General features: G+C 45.5%; 1 protein-coding gene across 1 annotated transcript; it reads left to right on the forward strand.

Moving 5' to 3' along the window:
* The first annotated feature begins 3,475 nt into the window (after positions 1–3,475).
* LOC118235385 (ras-like protein family member 10B) lies at positions 3,476–17,740 on the forward strand. The gene is made up of 4 exons (XM_035432634.1): positions 3,476–4,992; positions 7,956–8,345; positions 13,052–13,176; positions 17,450–17,740. Exons 2-4 carry the CDS (start codon positions 8,055–8,057, stop codon positions 17,718–17,720), a joined length of 687 nt encoding a protein of 228 aa, XP_035288525.1. The 5' UTR covers positions 3,476–4,992; positions 7,956–8,054; the 3' UTR covers positions 17,721–17,740.
* The last annotated feature ends 3,573 nt before the right edge of the window (positions 17,741–21,313 follow it).

Here is a 21,313-nt window from a genome sequence, read left to right on the forward strand (position 1 = left end):
GATTGTTTTTGTTCTTCCTCCGTCTGAACGGTCAGGCCTTGCGCACGAGGTCGTCGGCTCCGCACACACTCCAGTACACGGACGTCTTTACGGCGGCCATTTTCCTTTTCCTGCAGAACCGCCCGTACTTATATCCTTGAGACCACGCCTCCGCCTGTCTCCCTCAGAGCGCTCACGACCTAACCTGTCAGTTTAGTGCAAGCACGAATGAGCACGTGCGCGCGTCGCTGCGTTCAGCGGCCATTTTAACGAACAGAACCCCTCTCCAAGGAGGCATCTTAAGAGCAGGCCCATCCCCAGCTTCCTGTGTGCTAATGCTAACCGACTCCCAAAGCGTCCGGACCCACAATCTCACCACACGGTTGATAGGCGTTATGTAGTGCTCCTTATCCATTCGGCAGATCCGAATTCCCTGCAGGTACCCCCCCTAGGGGGGGATTTTCTCTCTACCGCATGCCCCATAGGCACACCAGCTTTGTCCTGTCCATCCTTAATAGCAGCTTTGATAGTACTGCCAGTGTGAAATTCCCAGTTGTTCTACTGCAACCTCACGCCAGGCATAAAGTGTTGATTTTTACACATGCGCACACACACACACACACACACACACAAACACGTATGCGCGTGTATATATATTCTATATATATGTTTTTTTAACCTTCACGTTTGCCTTTATCCGTTGCTTCTTTCCTCCGTTATCTGACGTTTGTAATTGTGTTTATCCTGAATGCAGCTATTTGAGCTTTGGATTCCTTTTACTTGTGACATAGAGCAAGCCAGCTCCAGGGCTGCCTCTTATGTTATTTTGTTGGTAGATTTGGATCTCTGTGTAATGACAGTTTTTAAAAGAGCTGTCTGGATTATAGAAGATACATTTAAAAAAAAAAAAAATAATAATAATAATCATCTCAATATATAGTGTACTAATAATCTAGATCTGGGCTTGACTTAACAGTAGCGAGATATTTCAGTAGCAGTGTATGTACCGAGGCCTCAAATGTGATCATGATTTTTAAGACTTATTTATATATATATATATATATATATACAGATGTAATTTTAAAGCATAATGTTAGCCATATTAAAAGGTGAGTGTACTTTCTGGATGTGTCTGGTGGTTAAGCTTACAGTTGTAATCAGAATTAAAAGCGTATTGAAACAAATGTTAAAAACACAAAAGGGTACATTTTATTTTGTTGTGATTTAAATATGATCCTTGTTCTTTTTTTGTTTTGTTTTGTCACCACGTGTGCTTAAGCTCCTGTGAACCTGCATGCCAGTCATGCCCTTTCTGTTATCATTTACCTGTGATATGTGGTCAAATAACACTTAGCTGGATGGGAAGGGTTCTCCTAAGGTAACACTCCAGGCCTGGATTATTCTCATGGACAAGATGTCCTGCTGACTCGTCGCCAAATAAAGGTTCTTAAAAATAGTGTCCATGGCCTTCATTTTCCGTGCTAAAAGTTAGTTGTCGGGTGTTGTGCGTTTTTGATGGTTTTTAACCTTTTCCTAAATATATTAGTGAGACGTTTTTGCGATTCTGCAGTTTGAAACGGTCATTCAGTCTTTTGCTGTTGAAGTTTTGGTATGAATTGTGCCAACCCCGTGTGTGTTCTGATGGATTGCGCCCATTGTTCCCCTACCGAAAATATGTTTTTTAGTCTCAACTTTTGATGTGATCTGCATTGGGTGCATTATCCCTTCAGATCACTCTGGACTTGTTTTGAGATTCCTGTTTTTGTGTGCTAAAACAGAGCACGATGTTCTGTGCTGAGGCGACCTTAAAATGCACTGCTGAATCAAATAAATAAATCAGTCCTCATTTAGTCCTAAATATAATAAATTCAACAGAAAATGTCAGGCGGAACACTAGCTGTATGTAATATGCTATGCTGGGCTACGTGTGCAGTATCTTATTGTGACCGTAGAGCGCTCAAGCGGAACCAACCGGAAGCTTTTCCCAGCTTCATGCGTGGACGCGCCCGTTTCCCGCCAGCTAACCTGTCACTTGAGCTCCGCGAACCTTTTTGTCATGAACTTCCTGCTGCCAATGCCTCTTGTTGCCATTATTTTATAGCCTTGACCAATGTTAACTCCTGGTTTCTTCCCCAACCCACCCCCCCACCCCGGCCTTCTCATTTTCAATAAACTGTCCTGTCTGTTGGAGAGCTGCCTGTGTCCTTCTTTTAATGCATCGCATACACTCCGCTTCCATGCACCAGTGGGATTAGCCTGGTTGATCGCTGGGATGTGTCTGTGGGTGCTGAATGGTGCACGGCAGAGTGTTTGGCCCCTGAATATCTGCAGCGGCGTGCCTGAGTAAGTGGTGCCGCCCTCACGGAGGTGGGACCTCGCTGCTCGTCACAGGTGTGATCTTGCTCAGGAGGACCATTTCACAATGGGAACACCAAAGCTTGGTTTCCAGGCTATCGTTGAAAGAAAAATGCAAAAAAGACAAGTCGTGTGATGCGGACTCTCAAGCCATGCATGAGCCCCCTCATTTGGGGGGGGGGGGGGGTTGGAGGGGTTGGGGTTAGGGTTAGGGTTACCAGCTGTGGGTGGGGACTCGATCCCGGCTTCTGAGCGGTGATATCTCTGCTTTCTCCCTGTCTGAATAAATCAAAAAATAAAATTTTTGCATACATATGGAGGGAGGGCAGTGTGTCTGCTGTCCTTTAAAAAAAAAAAAAAACGGGAAGAAAGAGGCTGCCTCCATACTGAAATATGTATTTTATTTGTTTTATTATACCTGCAAAGTAATATATTTCGTAGCGTCTCCTGTGAGCTTAGCTTGGGAGAGCGGTGGCAGCTGGGGGCTGAGCCAGGCCTGTCCCTGTGTGGTGGAGCACAGCTGCTACTCCGAATAAACAGTGACCCAGACCTCCAGTACAGGCCGAGGACAAGACAGGCAGGCTGGTCGGGGAGTAGGGATTGGCCAGTTAGAAAGTGGGGGGGGGGGGGGGAGAGGAAAGAGGTTTGCATCTGTCAAAAGTACAATCAGTCCTTGTTGTCTAGATTAACCTTACACACCTGCTCCTTAATTTCCAGGTTATTTAAAGTTTTGTTTATTTTTTATTTTAACTTTCAGTATTCTTCACAATTCAAAGGGATTCTGTTCAGGGTTACAAATGCTCTGAAAACAGCTGTTGACTTCAGAGCAAGGGCTGCTTTGCTGGTGCCCAGACCAATTTTTTTTGATGCATTTAATTATTTTAATGGTGGACTAAGATTATTTGATGATGTATTAAGCCTCAACTACAATAGAATTTGAAGATTCTATTTCCTCGTTATTATTTATGTATTTATTTTTGCATTGTAGGAAGGTATGGCTTGTTTACAAATGAGAACATTTAAAATGCAGTGGTAGTGCAAATCCAATCTTCAGGGGTATTATTTTTAAGCTGGCTGTTGAGGGTTATTTTTAGTTTTATTTAAGTGAAATTCACGGTCAGGAAAAAACGCTTTAATCCATGACAGTCTCTTTCTATAGCTTGTGTATGAAATCTATTTTATTGCTCGCAATGGTGACGTTTACGGATATTAATATGGCAGGCACGCCACCTACTTCTTCGTTGACATGCAAGGCAGTGATATATTACAGCCTGTTGCACATTAATATCTCGCGTAAAGTTATTCTTTCTTGGCGTGTATTGTACAGGTATGTAACACGTGGTTACTAAGCAACTGAAGAGAAAGGATGCGGTTGCTAAGATACTAACGCGGAACTGCCTGTCGGCTGCAGCATCTGCACATGATGTCCAACGCTGTTCAGGACTGTCGATGGTCCAGAAGAAGGTAACGCACTTAAGATGAGATTGCATTTTTCAAGCCAAAAGATGTAGAAGAGCCCCCAGAAGGTTTCACCTGAACTGACAAGCTCGACTTTGCCTAAACCCACATAAACAGAACCGTCTTCTTACTCCCATAAACTATACTCGGTCTATATAGCTATTTACCATTGCGGTCGTACGAGATTACTGCGCTACGAACTGTAGCTTGAGCAATGACCAGCTGTTGTAAATTGTATATATTGTAGCGCACATTCCAGTACATACAGAATTATTTCAGGGTACGCGGCTACTTCTGTAGGTCACGTCACAAAAAGCCCGTAACATCGCTGTGTCAATAGCAGGACCGTATCTGCCTATATGTCTCTGTAGGCTGCTTGAGCAAAGTTAGTAACCAACCCCTACGCCACAGATATTTCGCTAGCAAAAGCATTTAACCACGTCAAACAAATCAAAACGAGGGTTGATCAAAGTTGCCTATACAACGCTGAAACACCTGTATGTGCTGTATCTCCCAAAGCTACGCAAACAAAACCATTGTTTTGTGTGTCATTTTACTGGGCGTTACTGGGTTCTATTAAGAAGCTACAATATGTATCGTCATTATTATATAAACATTATTATTAATTTTAATTTAGGTTTAAATTCTATTAAATTGTGTGTTTGCAGCTTACTGCTCTCTCCTTTGCGACTGATGCATTTGTAAAACAGGTTTGGGAATTGGTAGGCTACCACGGTAGTCAACGGTGACGGCAAGAAGTTAATTTGTAAAGGCAACACGATTGCATTTGACGATAAACTGCCTTATTTGAGCTGTGCGGCTACGTGTGCTGTCACATCTCATCCACACTCTGAGCCTTTTCGGATGCTGTGAAGGTTGCCGAATTGTCATTTCACGCAGACGAGGCTCCTGGCGTAGCCAATGTTTTTCCATTCTTTCTTACGCGGAGGCATTGATTTTCGTCTTGTGCAAGCTGACGGGCGTTTTGACCCTGTGATGTGTCGGTGTTCTCTCGCGGAAAAGAGGGGGATGTTTTCACAGTGTACCTCGCTCTTGCCACCTGAGCCACTTATCTGCGGGCGTGAGGCGAACGAATTGAACTCAAGCAGAGCTTCCTCTGGTCAATAACGCAGGTGGATCTGCGGAGCACTGGAATCCACAACGCACACTGATCTGAGCGTCTGACCTGCGCTTTACAAGGTAAGACGGCGAGCCTTTAAACTACGGAATATTAGTGCACAGTTATTTACGTTTACAGGCTACAACTAAACACAAGTACTGTGTTGAGTCATCACAGCCGTACCTCGTGTGTCGCTGTAGATTGATGAATATGCAAAAATGCTTTCATCAGTAAATACATTCTGTGAAGAATATGTACCCTGTTTATAAATATCTGATTTATACTGCGGGCAAAACGCTATTCATATCAAAGTTTTTGTGAGCACTGTAACACCAGAGGTTTTAAGGAAGCTATATTGCTAACCTGTCCTAAAATGACAGTGCTTATATAAAGACCGTTAACCAAGTTATAAAACTAGGAGCAGATGCCTTCAGTGGAAATACACAGTTCGACAGGTGTGAAATGTTTGCTTAAAAGAATCTGTAAAGATGGGACCAATGCATTCTGATGGCTGAAATCTAAAAAGTATTTGACGGTGTCATAGCACATAAATACCTTTTGGATATATTTCTCTATTTTAACTACCTTAAAATGGTGCATTTTACAACTACAACTGACAGGGATGTGGTGCTGCTTCTAAAAAAAAAAAGAAAAAGAAAAAATAAAGAAAGCATGGTAGTTTAAGCTCCTTCCTCTATAAATATAGCTATTTGTTCCAGTTAAGCCTGCGTGACCCCATTAAAGCAAAAGGTGCGACTACATACAAATGTCTGCTAAAGAAACCCTAAGCATTCTCAATGCGTCCGCGAGTATATTTCCTTGAGCTGTTAATTTTCATGGTTTGCAATTTTTCAGATTTAAGGTGTAGGACTGGAACAGTTCCATTATTGAACAAATTATTCCATTTACATAAACCAAGCCTCTGCATGCCTAAATAAATTAACGGGGGTGTATTGTTGACAATACTAAAAATAAACAGCTACAGTACAGTGATAAAGCAATAAAAATTCAAATATCATGACCTGTCCTGTCTCCTCAGAGAAATATGTGCTTGTTTTATTGAGGGCCCGGCTAATTCTGTTTTAATGGGGCATCAGCAGTTTTTCTGTTAATGATGAAAAATGTGAAGAGAATTAGCAAACCCCGAAGGGGCCAAGGGTCACTCTCCATGAAGGGCTTTCTAGTAAGCACATTATAAGCGAAAGGATTTCACGGCTTTTCCCTTCCAGTTCTATAGCTCAAAGTGATTTGAAATTTTCACCATTTTACGCTTGCTGCATCAAAAAAAAAAAAAAAAAAAAAGATAAGAAAAAAAAAATCTCTGTCTGTCCTTGAGAGATAGCCAGGAACAGAAGACACGGTGTCCATGGTTTCAGAGCTCTGTGATGTAAGAGAGCATGCCATGCCAGGCCTTGCATGCCGGAGTGCGGACCTGCGGACAAGCCCAGCGCGTCTCCCGTGTGAAAGGGGATCCGGTTCGGCGTGTAGTTCACCTGAAAATGAATGCAGTTGAGTGGCGGTCCGGAAAGCAAATGCAATTACCCACAATTCCTCTGATTTCAGCCCCCAGCATGCGTGATGCTCACCCTCAGATAGTGTTCATTCTGTTAGATACCTGCAGAAAACAGAACTGAAAGCATTCAAATTTCAAATATATTGCAGTCAGAAAAAAATTGTTTTTTTTACAAAAGTTTTTTTCCTACCCCATTTTGGAACCAATATCGGACCTCACAAACCTGCAAATGGAGTCCTGGAGCTGATGTGCGTTAATTCCTCCATTGTGCTTCTCTGATGACTATGCCCCTTGACTGTCTCCATCACTACTGGCCTCCTGGTGCTACAGGAGAGGTGGCACCAATCTGAGGAGATCTGTTGGACTATACCTGCACAGTAAAATGTCTGCTGTTAACTCCACTCTTAACAGAGTATGTATGGTCCCACTCTAGACTAGAACGAGACCATGTGGGCTCTGTAACAGTTGATTTAACACTGAACATTGTGCTGTGTGGTGGGCAGTGGAAGCCTGGAATGCCATTAAGTAGAGCTAATGCAATTATGACCTGAGAAACTCTGTTTAACCTAAACTTACCTGGTGGATAAGTTTAAGTTACACTTACCTTACCTTACTAACTGAATCAATCAAGACAACCAAAAACCAATCCCATTACATCGCCTTATTAATCTAGACCTGTCTGTTTCACTTAATCTCTAATGGGATTAATTTTTAATGAGCTCATTTTCTTTTAATTAAATAAAGCGATTTCATTATTATTTTACAAAGTTTACTCGACGATGCAATATGGAGATTCAGATCCAGTTCAATTTTAGTTGTAGTGCGCAGAGACACTATCACAAAGATGCTTTATGGAGGTAACAGATAGCAAAATAGGGCAAAAATCAAGCCTGAAATTCCAAAAGGCAAGCAACCAAAAGTTAAATAGAACTCTCCAGTGGGAATAAAAACACTCAATTGGAGGTGAGAAAAAACTCCCCAATGGGAGGAACTTTCAGGAGGAACTGCTGGTCTAATTGTTAAAATAGAATGAATGGAAAATCGTAAGTTGTCCTTGATTACCCTGTTTAAAACAAGAATCTCCCAGGGGTAGGCAAGCATGATCGTAAGTGTTTATGGAACCTCTGCTTCTTAACTATTGAATTAGCCTAGTCATATGCAAGATTAGGCATTTTCTCTAAGCTTTATTTATTGCTAACCTCATGAATTACAGCTGATAATTGGATTTGTATCCATATATGACACTTCACCATGGCCTAATGTACTGTACGAGTGAACTGCCATTGATGTATGCAGCTAATTAGCTAATTGAGCCAGGGTAGTTGGTGGCGATAAGAACCTGCATTCCAGTCCTACAGGTAAACATTTTGCCCACCCCAGTAATATACTGTGCATCACTGTTGGAATAATTCTGGGTGACATTTACCTGTATGGCAGCACCTGACATTAACTTGAGCGACTCCTGTGCATGGCGTGGTGTTTTGTGTGATGTAACCGCCGACAACGCCTTGTCTCTCCCCAAATTTCCAGAAACCCGGGGGGTGTTGGCCTATGAATGGGACCGCACCGTGCCCGCTGCCGCCGCCTCTGCCCCTGCTGCGACTATGAGGCTCCCGGGCGCCATCTTGAATGCACTGGCCCGTGGCTTGCGAGAACAGGGAGGGCGGGGCGGGAGGCAGAGGGCGCGGCGGGGGCGGCGGGGGCGCGTCGCCGCCCTTCCGGATCGCGGTGCTCGGGGCGCAGGGCGTGGGGAAGACCGCCATCGTGCGCCGCTTCCTCTGCGATGACTACCGCGAGGCGCCCTCGCCCGGCCGCGCCCGCCGCGTCTACCTGTCGGCCGCCGTCCTCAACGGGCACGTGCACGACCTCCAGATCACCGACTACCCCGCCATCCCCGCCTTCCCCGGGAGCAGCCTGCAGGTCAGCCGCCCGCCGGTCGCTCGGGGAAGTTTCTTACTTTTTTGGATTAAGTTGTAAATTTGGCCTGGAAACTACAGTGGTTTGCAGGTCTGAAGCTTAAGAACAGCGACAACAACTCAAGTAGGGTGTTGCCCACAGATTCAAATGCTAAAATGTGTCACAAAACCATGTACACACCTGGTCTTAGGAAAGTATGGAACTTATCTTGTGTTTCTGAAGGTTGCTTTTGGTGTTCAGGCCTTTCACTGGAAGCATTGTTTACTGGAGACAGCACTGTTCTAGATGGTTGGGGGGGAGCTGTTGGTATGGGTGTTGTTGTGCAGAAAAGATTATCCTTGATATCCATGATAATCTGATCAGTTGTGCTGAGATGTTCCAACAGTAACTAGTGTGGAAACAGTGACTACTGCAAAGATTTTTATATGCCTTCTGGTTTTGGTGTATCGCACGATTCCTTTACTTAACAAAGACCCAGTTAAATGATAAATGGCATCATTTCTGTCACATTATTTGTCTTGTTTATTCTCCTGAATATCTACTGAAACAATTTATGTGCTTAGACATACAGCAGCAATCTTCCATCCGGGACTTAAACCTTCACGATGCCGGTTGATATTATCCGCTGGTTCTATAGACCGTTGATATGATTACTGTACCAGTGCTCGTGTGATGATCGTGTGATGATCACTATGAAGAAATAGCGTATTTCAGTCGTATTGATTCTGCCAGAATTCCAGCCTTTACCCTGAGGGCCGATTGTACAGGAGAGAAAGGTGAAGCTTATTCCCCCAAGCATATTGACCCCAGATAGAATTCAGAATTGTATGTAATATAATAACGGAGGAGTGAGGCTTCAGTGGGTGTAGCTGCAGAGCTGCCAATCACAGTTTGTTTTTTTATTTTTAAACTAATCACCATATTTTGCCCTCCACAGAAAAACAATATGAATGTTTCATATCAGAAAACTGCTGGTAAAATGTATCTCTCTCCATTAGTGTGTTTATCAGAGCCTGTTTCTCTCTCATGACTAGTAAAACACTGCTGAGGCGAGGAGTACAGTTTGGAAAGGGGGTCTCTGAACCAACGCTTTTAGCAAACTATCTGAGGGAGTTGATACGGGGCTCCCTAACGCTACGCCATCGGCACGCCACGATCTTTCATCGTGCCCTCGGACCGCGCCCCGACCGACTCATCAAGAGAACTTTCCGGGCCGAGAATCAGAAATGAGAGGCTGACTCAGCACGAGCGTGACCTGGTGAAAAATGACTGTGCTGTTTTCTCTGAGCTCCCCCGAGCGCTCAGGTAGAGCTCAGAAATCGCAACACGAGCGATCTGACATTTTGTTTTGTTTTTCCCACGGTGCGTTTAAAAAAAAAAACATTTTTTAAACGAGCGATTGTTTTACTGTAAAACTTGTTGTAACCTTGTTCAGTTGGCTCTCTGGAATGATCCTTGTGGGAGCTGTCAGATTTCAACTCGGAAACTTACAGCTGTAGTACAAGTTCATCACACAACCATGGAATCAAGGAGAGAAGCAAACTTTCTAATGTATCGGGACAGCTTTGTGCTCTCGTTAATAATTGATAATAATGTTGTTGCAGCAGCAGTGGAGAAAAAGCTGCTTAGCTTTACAAAGTTACAAAGAAGGCCTAAGTGTTCAGCAGCGATGGGCAGAGGACAGGCTTTGTCTGGCAGTGCCAAATCTAAAAAAAATCCACTAAAAGGATAACGTCAAAAATGTGTCCAAGTGAATCTGAAAAAAAGCTTCAGCTGTCTCTCTCTCTCAGGGATTACATTTGCATCCTCAAGAGTCGTACTGCATTTTGATTCCAGATTTGCGCATCTTGCACTGCCCTGTAGGGGTCTTGGCCAGTCGCTGTGACTTGGTCACGGTCACGACTGGGTCCCAAACTGTGAGCGTTTGTTTACCTGCACCCAGAAGCAGCGCTCCAGTATTTGAGCACTGGATTCTCTTCATTTCCTGGGTTGCGTTTGCTGCCTCTCGATCACTGTCGGAGCGGAGTGCCCTCGCGAAACAGATTCACTCTTTAGTTTCGGGTTTCTGCGACCTTAAAGGCCGACGGACTCTGCTGGTTTTTTGTCTTCACCTTAAAACCAGCTGAAGTCCCCTAAATAAAAACAGACAAGGTGAACTAACGGCGTAATCAGCTGCTGTAACTGATCAGTGATGTGCTGAGCTACAGAAAAAAACCCCAGCAGACCCTGCCGGGGATGCTGATGCCTGCTTTCTGAGGTTTATGGCCCTGTACAGTTAGAAGGACGTGAACATCCTGAAGAAGCACTTTTTTTTTCCACAAGTGCTTTAATTTGGACAGAGAAGAAACAAAGGCGGTAGCTTTCTTAGACGGACTGTAAATACGCCGTGAGATTTTCATGCTCCGGTTTCTTATTTATATTTTGTTGTCAGAACGCAAACAAATGACCGTCTACTCAATAAAGCACGTTCTTACGACCAGGGATGGAGCAATCTAGAAAAGTGCTCCTGCAGGATTTATGTGCATTCTTTCTGTTCTGTGAGGTGTAAATCATGCCTATTTGTTTAGCTGATTTTTAGCGTACGCTCTTCAATAAAAAGTCATGCAACACAAAAAGTACAAACTACCCCATCCCTTCAACTTTCTTTGTCCTGGCTGATTGCCCAACTGCAGCACAATAGAATGTTCTGTTATTCACATTTATTACAATACGATTTGATGTAAAAAATCAAGGATTTGATTATAAAAAAAAGCATTTTGTTATTTAGTTTTCTTTTTGAAATACCCCAGAGGTTACATTTTGTGGGATTGCCTCCAGTCTAATTATGTTTTAAATAGGGGTCTCCTCATCTCTTTGTTTTGTGCAGGATCTTGTTTTTCAATCAGTTCTTTTTTTTATATTATTTATTTTATTTTTTTTTGTTGCTCTTTTCTAATTCCAGTTTCATAATTCCGCTAATTGAAACTCCAGTGTCCCGACCTTCGTGCCTTCGCTGCAAGGACGTGTTCCCCCATAAAATGGACCTGGTGAAACATGGCCAAACATGCAAGCGCCAACTCGCAAACAATCATTTGCGCAGTGGGGTACAAATCAAAACAGAATTGAGCTGACGGGCAGGATGGATGGGCCGTAAGCACGTTTGTATCGGGTTTTATTGCATGCAAATGGGCGACGCATCGTGGTGTCAGGTGACCTAACTCAATTCCACGACGTGAGCCGGTGATGGAGCCCCGCTGCAGGCCCTGCTCAAGTGAACTGCCCGTGCTGATCCGTAGTTCCTCTTTCCGGCCTCCTCGCTTCTTGTCATTGTAACTCATTCTAACTCTTTGCGCCATTTATTTTGACATCTCCTTCATTCTTTTCACTTCTTTCTCATGTGCCATCTACGTGTTGCATGTGTTTAGCTAGCATTAATATTATGAATAATAATAATAATAATAGTAATAGTGCATTAATGGTCAGTCATTAATGAATCTGTTTTAGTTGCACTATTAGCTGTTATGAGTTTTGTGTGTGGTATTTTTGTCTCCCCCACCCACATACGTTGTGTTGTGTATAATAATAACTCTGTGACTCCTCCAAGAACAGTGCGTACTGTACATGTACAAGTCCTGTACCCACATGTTGTGGTAGTATGTTTCTGTGGTGTCTCGGTGTGTGTTCCTACGTACTTCTTGTGTTATGCGTGTGACGTGTGCATTTGCACATAAGATAAACCTCTTCCAGTGTTTTCTCGCTACTGCATTTGCTTCTTACCTTCAGCTTACGGCCAGTAGCCAGGGTCTCAATTTACTCTCCGGTATCCCTGCAAAAACCCTCTCATCTTCTCGCTCTGAGCAGATGGTATAACCGTAGTTCCCCTCCCACACACACTCAATGGGGAAGTGCCTCTCCGGGTAAGAGAAGCACCACAAAAAATGGGGCCTCGTCTGGTTTTATTTATTTATTTATTTTTTATTTTTTGAAAGCATCAGCTCTGCTAGACCAAAATGTAAACTATCAATTATTCATTGCATAATTAAGAATGGGTTATGTTTACTGTGAGTAGCTTCCTCTTCCTTTCCGCATGCTTGCTCATATTAATTATCGGCAAAATGAATAATCCTCTTCCTCAGGTCAGTGTGGCCGTGCACTGCATGCCACTCAGTTAGCAGCTTTAAGAGTAGGCCCGTTATCCCAGGAGAATTCTGTGCTGCCGTGTGCAAATTCGCTTGCCACCAACAGGTAGATTTACATTTCACATTATCAGAAAACGCTCATATAAAATGTATGGGAGTTATGATTTACACGGCGTTGCGTTCCTGTTTTGTTTTTTATTGCCTTGCTCTGCATATTGCCATCATAACTGCTGGTGCATGAATATGTAAATGAGATGGGTTTTTTATTTTTTATTTTGAGGTGAGCATTGATATTTTTAGCCAGCCAAGTGCAGCCAATTTAAATCTACTAGCGGAGTGCCAACTTTCTGTAAATTTGCAATGTCTATATTTATCACACCCTCAACTAACCGCCCCCTCCCCATCCCATCCCCTCCCTGTCCCCTCATCCCCCCTCCTTCCCATCCCTGCCCCGTCCCTCCGCCCTCCCCCCTCCCTGTCCCCATCCCCGCCCTGCCCCCCCCCCCCCCCCCCGCGTCCCTCCACCCGCACCCCTGTGCCCCCCCCCCCGTCCCTCCACCCCCACCCCCCCGCCCCCCCCGTGTGCTTCAGGAATGGACCGACTCCTGTTGCCGAGGCATCCGCAGCGCCCACGTCTACATCCTGGTCTACGACATCTGCTGCTTCGACAGCTTCGAATACGTCAAGACCATGCGCCAGCAGATCCTAGAGACCAGGTACGCGTCCGGCATCCCTAATGCACCGCCTCCACCAGCCGGCTCTTTGAACTCCACGGCGACGGCGGCGGCGGCAGCAGTCGGTGAACAGAGCCACGGCCCTAATTAGTGGCTCCCGAAATACAAGGGGATTTAGGCTGCCGAGACAACATCGGCACGCCGCTCAGTGGCCCCCGACGCATGTGCCCGTTGTTTATCAGATTACGTGTTATCGTCACTTTTTTTAGGGGGGGTGGGGGGGTGGGGGGTGGTGGAGGAGCAGGGTCTTTGTATCTTCAGACTGTTAATTACCCATTAAAAAAAAAAAAAAAAAAACCCTCACCTTGACAGTAGCTGCATTTGTGTGATAATATCTGAGGGACAATTTCATACATGATCGCTGTCTTTTGAAGTGGTTTTTTAATCATCTACGTTTTTAAGTTACAAGGATTGATTTTCCTATATCCGAGTTTGAGTAAAATCTGCAAAAGACTGTCTCTCTTAATTATTTGAAGTGAAATACCTGATGGTCTAAGACAGGGCTGCCTAACCCTGTTTCTGGAGATCTGCCATCCTGTAGGTTTTCACTCCAACCATGATTAGGCACATCTGATTCTACTAAATAGCAGCTTAATGAGATCTCTAGCTGTTGGTTTGGGTGAGGTTTGCTTTGGTAGGGTTGGAGTGAAAACCTACAGCACGGTAGATCTCCTGAAACAAGATTGGGCAGTCACTGGTAATGGCTTAAGAGGCCATAAGCCCTATGCAAATCGAATGCCTGTAACACTGCATCTCCTTGCGTTTTCAAACACACAAACTCAGGGCTCAGGGCTGTCTGTACGGGCTCCCTTAAAACCCAGCCTAGCCGTGCGAAAGGAACATCCCTCTTTAAGGTGGAAAGAATAGCCTGCAGATGGTACCCAAGTCCACCGGGGGGCCTAGCTGGAGACGCTGCAGGTGACGAAATGATAGCTCAATCTCACGAGCGTGTGAGCTAATAAAGGGGAGAGTGGGGGGGGGGGGGGTCTGGGATCCTGCCAATGTGTTATCTCAGTGCGAGTCAATATCTGGCAGGAGGTGCGCGGGGTGGGGGGGTGGGGGGGTGGGGGGGGGGGTGTCTGTCTGTCAGGCCCTCGCGGGGAGATTGATTTCCGAGCCGAAGTGCGTCAGACGCCCGAGTGCCGCTGCGTCACCGTGGGAAACGGCGGGGCGGGGTGTCGCGCTCTGCGGCCGAGCCGCGCGCGTTTAGCGACCCCGCGCACGGTCACCGGGGCCGGCTCCTCCGGTGTCACGTCACGCCGATTCATCCGATTACGAAAACTGTTTCGGTGTTCCTGAGGAAAATTCCGGTAAGTGTTCAGTAATAAGCCCTCAGGCAGACGTCTGTAACGGGAGTGCCCAGCAGTGACTGTCAGTGGCCCTTAATAAGGTACACATGCTTGGCACACCAAAACCAAACAGGTATGTTGTCCACTGTCTGAGAGTTTCACGTGTAGTGGAGGGAGGGTAATGCTCCATTGCCTTGGCAGTTGCAGATGTGCCTGCAGACAGCAGAGAGTGCTGACGGCCATTTGCTGTGTGAGAGGAACATGGCTTTGACAGGGCAGGGAACAGAGCGCACACACACGCGCTTGATGTTCTGATTCAGGGTTGCTTCTGTAGCGCTGAGCGACGCGCTGCTCTTCAGCCGTTGCTATGACAGGTCGGATCCGGTCGGTTTGTTTATAAGTTAGCGGACACTTCCGCGCTCCGCGGTCGAACCTCGCCGGGCGGGCGCGCGGTAACTCCTGGCCCCCGGGCCCCCGGGGCCCCAGGGCCGCGTGATGGCACTTGGGCTCTCGGCGTCACAGGGACTGCGACTGCAGGATCTCCGGGTGGCCCTGTCACAGGAAGTGATGGATGGGGCCGAGGCTCGTCTCATCACCGCCCAGACCGCTCCTGTCACTTTCTGCTCCATCATTTTCCTTTGGTTTGGATGCTGGAGCTGCGAAACAGTCAGGGAATTCAGTGCCCAATTTGTGCTCTGTGTGTGTGTGTGTGTGTGAGTGTGAGTGTGTGTGTTTACGTGTGACAGAGAGCGTGTGTGAGCGTGTGTGTTTTTGTGTGAGAGAGAGCGTGTGTGTCTGTGTGTGTGTGTGAGAGAGAGTATGTTTGTGTGTGGAGAGAGAGTGTGTGTGTTTGTGTGTGTGTGAAAGAGTGTGTGTGATAGAGAGTGTGTGTGTGTGTGTGAGAGAGAGTGTGTGTGTGTGTGTGAGAGAGAGTGTGTTTGTGTGTGTGGAAAGAGAGTGTGTGTGTGTGTGTGAAAGAGTGTGTGTGAGAGAGAGTGTGTGTGTGTGTTTGTGTGTGTATGTGTTCCACCACTGTGAGCAATGGGCTCGCACTTCTTTTTTTAAATTCTGGTGATTAACTTGGAAGGATTAGATCTGCATCGGTATAAAAACTGGAGTGTTAGGACTTTTATGGGCACAATTCACTTAACAGCATAGACTGCCTGATGTGCTGGTTCCACCTTTGTGAGCAGTAAAAAAATCTGGTATAATACATTTCCTGCTGATTTACTAGACATGATTTGATATACTAATGTGTCAATAATACAGTTCAGTTAACAACATAGTTTGACCACATGATTTGCCAGGTTAATAGGTTAATACCCTATGTATCCTGATACGGTGGTAAGTCACTGTTTCAGTGTTTGCACAAACTCATTGATCATGTTTATTTTTCTGCACCAGTGGTATAGGCTAATAACGTGCAGTGAGATACTGCATACCTCAGAACTACCTTTGGACTTTAGCTGATGTCTTCTGTATGGGAGCACCTGCCATCTATCCCCCAGAGAACACAGAAACGGTATTCATGGTATTAATGGGGGCTGAGCAGACGTTTGGCTGGTGCTCATTGGTGGATTTGCTGCAGAGGGATTGTGGATGTGCCCAATGAGGTGCCGGCCTGTCGCCGTGGTTCCCGACAATATGAATCTGTGGGGTGAATAATAAAGGCCCAAAATGAACCAGAACCGCACCAGGGGCTGGCGTCGCTCTCTCAGACGAACCAAAGTATCAGAAGAGCGGAATGTCACCATTTTGAGTGTCTCCTTAATGGCCTGCTATTGTGTGGGTTACACATCTGAATCAGCCACATGGGAGAGGGGGAAAAAATCCTCAGAACGTGGTACATTTTTTGGTGTTTTAAAACTTTAAAAAAAATCTTATTTCCTGTATATTGGTATATATTCTGTGGAATTAAAAAAAAGTTATGTAAGTCGCTCTGGGTATGAGCATCTGCTAAATGCCTGTAATGTAATGCAATTTAAAAGGGACCGTATTTCTGTATTTATTCTAGACTAAAAATACAGCTAGACTGAAATACACGTGGTTATGCTGGCTACTTGGGTTGTTAATTATTTTTGTCCCACCTGAAGCAATAGTAGTGTAATTATCTTAGGCGTGTGGGTCTTTTGCTATGAATGTGTATGTTTTTTTGAACCACTATCAATATTTTTCACTCCTAGGCTAATATCTGATTAAGTCTGCATGACGTCGTATAATTGTGATCTATTAACAGTAGATGATTCCACTTTGCTTACATTTACTCACTTAACTGCTGAAGGGGTTGACACCTTAGCTCTTTTCAGTTCCGTAATGAATAGTAGGTATGAGCGTGCTGCTGTTCTTCAATTAATATGATAGGTGCAGTCCTGACATTGCCTTGTGTCTGTGTGTCTGTGTCTGGGTGTGCATGTGTGTGTGTATGTGTGTATGTGTGTATGTGTATGTGTGTGTGTATGTGTGTATGTGTGTGTGTGTGTGTATGTGTGTGTGTGCGTGTGTGTGTGTGTGTGTGTATGTGTGTGTGTATGTGTGTATGTGTGTGTGTGTGTATGTGTGTGTGTGTATGTGTATGTGTGTGTGTGTGTGTGTGTGTGTGTGTGTGTGTATGTGTGTGTGTGTGTATGTGTATGTGTGTGTGTATGTGTGTATGTGTGTGTGTGTGTGTGTGTGTGTGTGTGTGTGTGTGTGTATGTGTATGTGTGTGTGTGTGTGTGTGTACGTGTCTGCCTGTGTGTGTGTGTGTGTGTGTGTATGTGTATGTGTGTGTGTGCGTGTGCATGTCTGTGTTTGTGTGTGTGTGCGTGTGTGTGTGTGCTTGTATGTGTTTTTGTGTGTGTATGTGTGTGTGTGTGTGCTTGTATGTGTTTGTGTGTGTGTATGTGTTTGTGTGTGTGTGCGTGTGTGTGTGTGTGTGTGTGTATGTGTGTGTGCCTGTATGCGTCTGCCTGTGTGTGTTTCGGCAGGGTGCTGGGCACGGCGGAGACGCCCATCCTGATCGTGGGGAACAAGCGGGACCTGCAGCGCGGGCGGGTCATCCCGCGGCACAACGTCTCGGACCTGGTGCGCAAGAGCTGGAAGTGCGGCTACGTGGAGTGCTCGGCCCAGTTCAACTGGCACATCCTGCTGCTGTTCAGCGAGGCGCTGCGCAGCATGGGCTGCGCCCGCTGCAAGCACGTCCACGCCACCATCCGCTTCCAGCGCGCCCTGCGGCGGGAGCGCTGCGCCGTCATGTGACCCTGCCCTCCTGGGGGGGGGGGGGGGGGCGGGGCGGGAATGCTGCGCGGTCATGTGACCCTGCCCTCCTGTGGTGGGGGGGGGGGAACGCTGCATGGTCATGTGACTCCGCCCTCCTGTGGGGGGGGGCGGGAACGCTGTGCGGTCATGTGACTCCGCCCTCCTGTGGGGGGGTGGGGGGGTGGCTGGGTGACTCTTCTTCCCCAACTAACATTTGGGCATCTGTTGAGCGCTCGCTGCACTGCTACTTCCTGCACCCCCCCCCCCCCCCCCCCAAAAAAAATACACCTTCTCGTGACTGCTGAACTCTGCCCTCTCCCTCTGCTGCCAAAGTCTGAGCCTGGTTCAGCGCTGGGCATAAGGTGCCAGGCTAGTCCTGCTGCCCTGGGTTCCCACCAAAACCAAAATCCTGAGCTTTGCGATTCTGAGATTCGGAATGCACATTTGAGCAATTGCTAATCTAGACCAGAAGCCAAACGAATTAACAAACAAGACGAAAGGAAACAAAACAACACAGAACATTCTGGTGTCTGACGTGGGATCGAATGAAGTCAGATGGAGTTGCAAAGCTACCGTTAAACAACAAGGATTCGGTTTACTCCGCTGGCCAGGAAGCGTGTCGTCGGCTCGGATCAAAGCCGAAGTTCTCCTTCCCCGCGCTCCTGGGACAAGCCGATGGTGTTTTCTGTGTTTCGGTTAAGCGCAGACATCCCCCTGGCCCGCGGGGAGGCAACAGTCGCAGGAAGGTTAAGAGCCTTGGTTGTTCAGCACAACGGAGAACGGTGAAGTGCCAAAGAATATAGGTCTTCTGTAGCTTGTGCCAGTAACTCTGTCGTCCACTTGTCCCTCCGTGACATGATTCTGTTAAGGTAGACAGTTCTCCTGTTAAGAGTTTCGATATGAGGGGGGGACCCCGTAGATTTAGCCGATGTTTAAGAGTGTCCATGTCCTGCTCGATATTTAACAGATGTGGTAGCCCCATGTGGAGTTACACTGCCCTGTACTTCTGACACCCTGACACATCAGAGACAGAGGTGATGCAGGAGGGCATCAATGCAATACCTTCAGCCAAGTCCAGTGTAGAGTCTCCCATGCTGTCTGACACAGATGGCACACTTTCTCCTTTAGGGTGGTTTCTGTTTAATTGTTTTTCCTGGAAAGAGCGCTGCTCAGGCTTAATTTACACATCTTAGCACATGTTTATTTTTTGTTGAAGCCTATTTCTTTTCGAATGGTTTTATTTCTTAGTGTTATTTTATACTTACACTAGCCTTCCTTTAAGATATTGTACGTTTGTATAGAGACCTGCCTGGTGTTCTGTGAAGGATAACTGCATGCTCCAATAGATTCTTTGACCTCCACCTGCCCCCCCCTCACCCCCCCCCCCCCCTTTATGTTTCACCTCACTGGAGAAAAGGAGACTTCATCATTCACTCGGTTCCCTCCCCTCCCCCCCCGGGATATTGAGAGAGGCTGGGGTGGAGTGGAGAAAACCAGGAGCAAATTGTCATGTCTGTGGTGGAGCGGTCCACTGATGGCCCCGTGCGTCCCGTTTTCCCAGGCTGGGTTTCTCTTTGCCTTCCGGAACATTCTGTGTGAAACCGCTGTAACGGATGGTATGTTATATTCAAAACGGCTGAAATCGGGAAAATGCCGTTTAGAGCTTCCTGGGGTGTATCACACTGACCTGGTTTATCAATAAAAAAAAAATGTCACTTTCAGTTTTTTTTTGAGTTTATTCAACTTATTTTGAATTTTAGCTAATATAGGTCCATGTTAAATCTCATTTCAGTCCAGCCCAGCAACTTTGGAAAATGCAATTACAGCATTACATATTCATTTCCTTACAAGTTTGGCAGTCTGTGGAATTAATGCAGAACAAAAAGGTAATGAAACATGTAACATTTAATTATAAAATATTTGATGCTAGCGACAAATTGCTTTGCAGTAAGATTGAATTTTAGCCAGTAGTTTAATTTAACATAATAATGAGATGCCTACTTCCTCCTTTTTTTCTAAGAAGCATCTGTTGCTGTTTGACCCACAGGGTGATATATAACTGGGTGATATAACTTCACCCAAGGTTTAGGGATGGCTCAGTCAGCAGGGATCCACGCTTAATCACTCTCTAGTGATCCCTGCTTGTCGACCAGGCGCCCATAGTCTTCCAGCCGAAGGTGCACATGAAGAGCCTTCCTCCGTCTTCTGCCTGTGCAAGCTTGGCCCTTGGACTGTAGCTTTGAAAGAGGCAGCTGGTGACATCGCCTTCTTCAGAGAAGAGTGCATGATTCCGTGCGCTCTCCTTTCGTCAAGACTACAGCATGAGCATAGCTGTATATGATTCACATTCCAAACAGGAAACATACTTCTGTTCAGTCTGTTCCATTAGTAGTTGGATGCAGACGGTTGACATTAAAAATCGTGTGTGGTCTGGACAGGCAGTTCTCCTATAAATGTAAATTCGAAAAGTTGGGTCAATTGCTTCTTAATTCTGAAGGTAATTTCTGAGGGTAGGTACTGAATGCTATACCTGGGGTACGGGATATGACTTCTACTTAACTTGAATTTGGGTCTTTGATCTGTCAAGTTCAGGTGGGCGTTGAGTTTAGAAAGCACGACTACACTCTGCGTAAGGCTGGAGCTTGTCAAACACTCTTCAAAACCTCAGTCTGTGGAGATTACCTTATATTAGCCTCTCTGAAATGCTCTGTGATGCTTTGTCTTATCAGTGCTCCACTGTTCTTCAGTGAATCACACAGCCTGGGTTGGATGGGTGTAAGTTTGTCCTTTTCAGATTAATGCTGCATTAGTTCCTCTCAACATCAAGGCAGGTGACCCATAAGCTATTTATATATATAACAATTTTTATTGTACTTTTTTTTGGCTCTTTACTCCACATTGGATTTGACATTTAATGAGTATGAGGTTAAGAGTACAGATTGTCAGCCTTAATTTGAGAATATTTATATCCATGACAAGTGAAGGAATTACATGCCTTTTTATACCTGCTCTTCCATCTTAGAGGCCCCATATTAATTGGACATTAATTGCACAATTAACATAATCTAAAATAAAGTTATCATATTTAGTACTTTGAAACAAATACGTTGCATTCAATGACAATGACCATAAGTCTGTGACCCATAGACAGATGCTGGGTATTTTCCTTGGTGATGCTCTACCAGGCCTGTGCTGCAGCTGTCTTCAGTTCCTGTTTGTATCAGGGGGCTTTTTGTCTTCAGTCTTGGCTTTAGTCAGTGGAACACGTGTTCAATTGGATTAAGATCGGGTGATTGACTTGGCCAGTCAATCACCCTGGGCTGTAGTGTCACTGTCCAAATACCTATGGACTGCACTGTATACATACCATAAACCTACCAGTTAAAATCATTTGGTTGGAATAGTGACAGTGGTGGTTAGGTGGGATCGTAACTTGTCACACATAAACACTCATTTTTATTACACAATTTTCACTTTAACCCCTTCATATAGCTTGATTGGCATTTTTTTCCTTTACTGTTTGTATCTCGGAAATATTTGAGCTAGGCTCAGAGATGTACCTGTATCTTATTTGTGCCTTTTCTTTGACAGAT

Source organism: Anguilla anguilla, chromosome 9, assembly GCF_013347855.1.
Source record: "Anguilla anguilla isolate fAngAng1 chromosome 9, fAngAng1.pri, whole genome shotgun sequence".
Classification (NCBI taxonomy): Eukaryota; Metazoa; Chordata; class Actinopteri; order Anguilliformes; family Anguillidae; genus Anguilla; species Anguilla anguilla.

Bases quoted from the DNA above. Each gene is read 5' to 3' on its own strand.
- LOC118235385 (XM_035432634.1), top strand. From the start codon at position 8,055: ATGCACTGGCCCGTGGCTTGCGAGAACAGGGAGGGCGGGGCGGGAGGC. The intron at 8,346-13,051 runs GTCAGCCGCCCG...CGTGTGCTTCAG, and splicing joins TCCCCGGGAGCAGCCTGCAG to GAATGGACCGACTCCTGTTG. The intron at 13,177-17,449 runs GTACGCGTCCGG...GTGTTTCGGCAG, and splicing joins CAGCAGATCCTAGAGACCAG to GGTGCTGGGCACGGCGGAGA.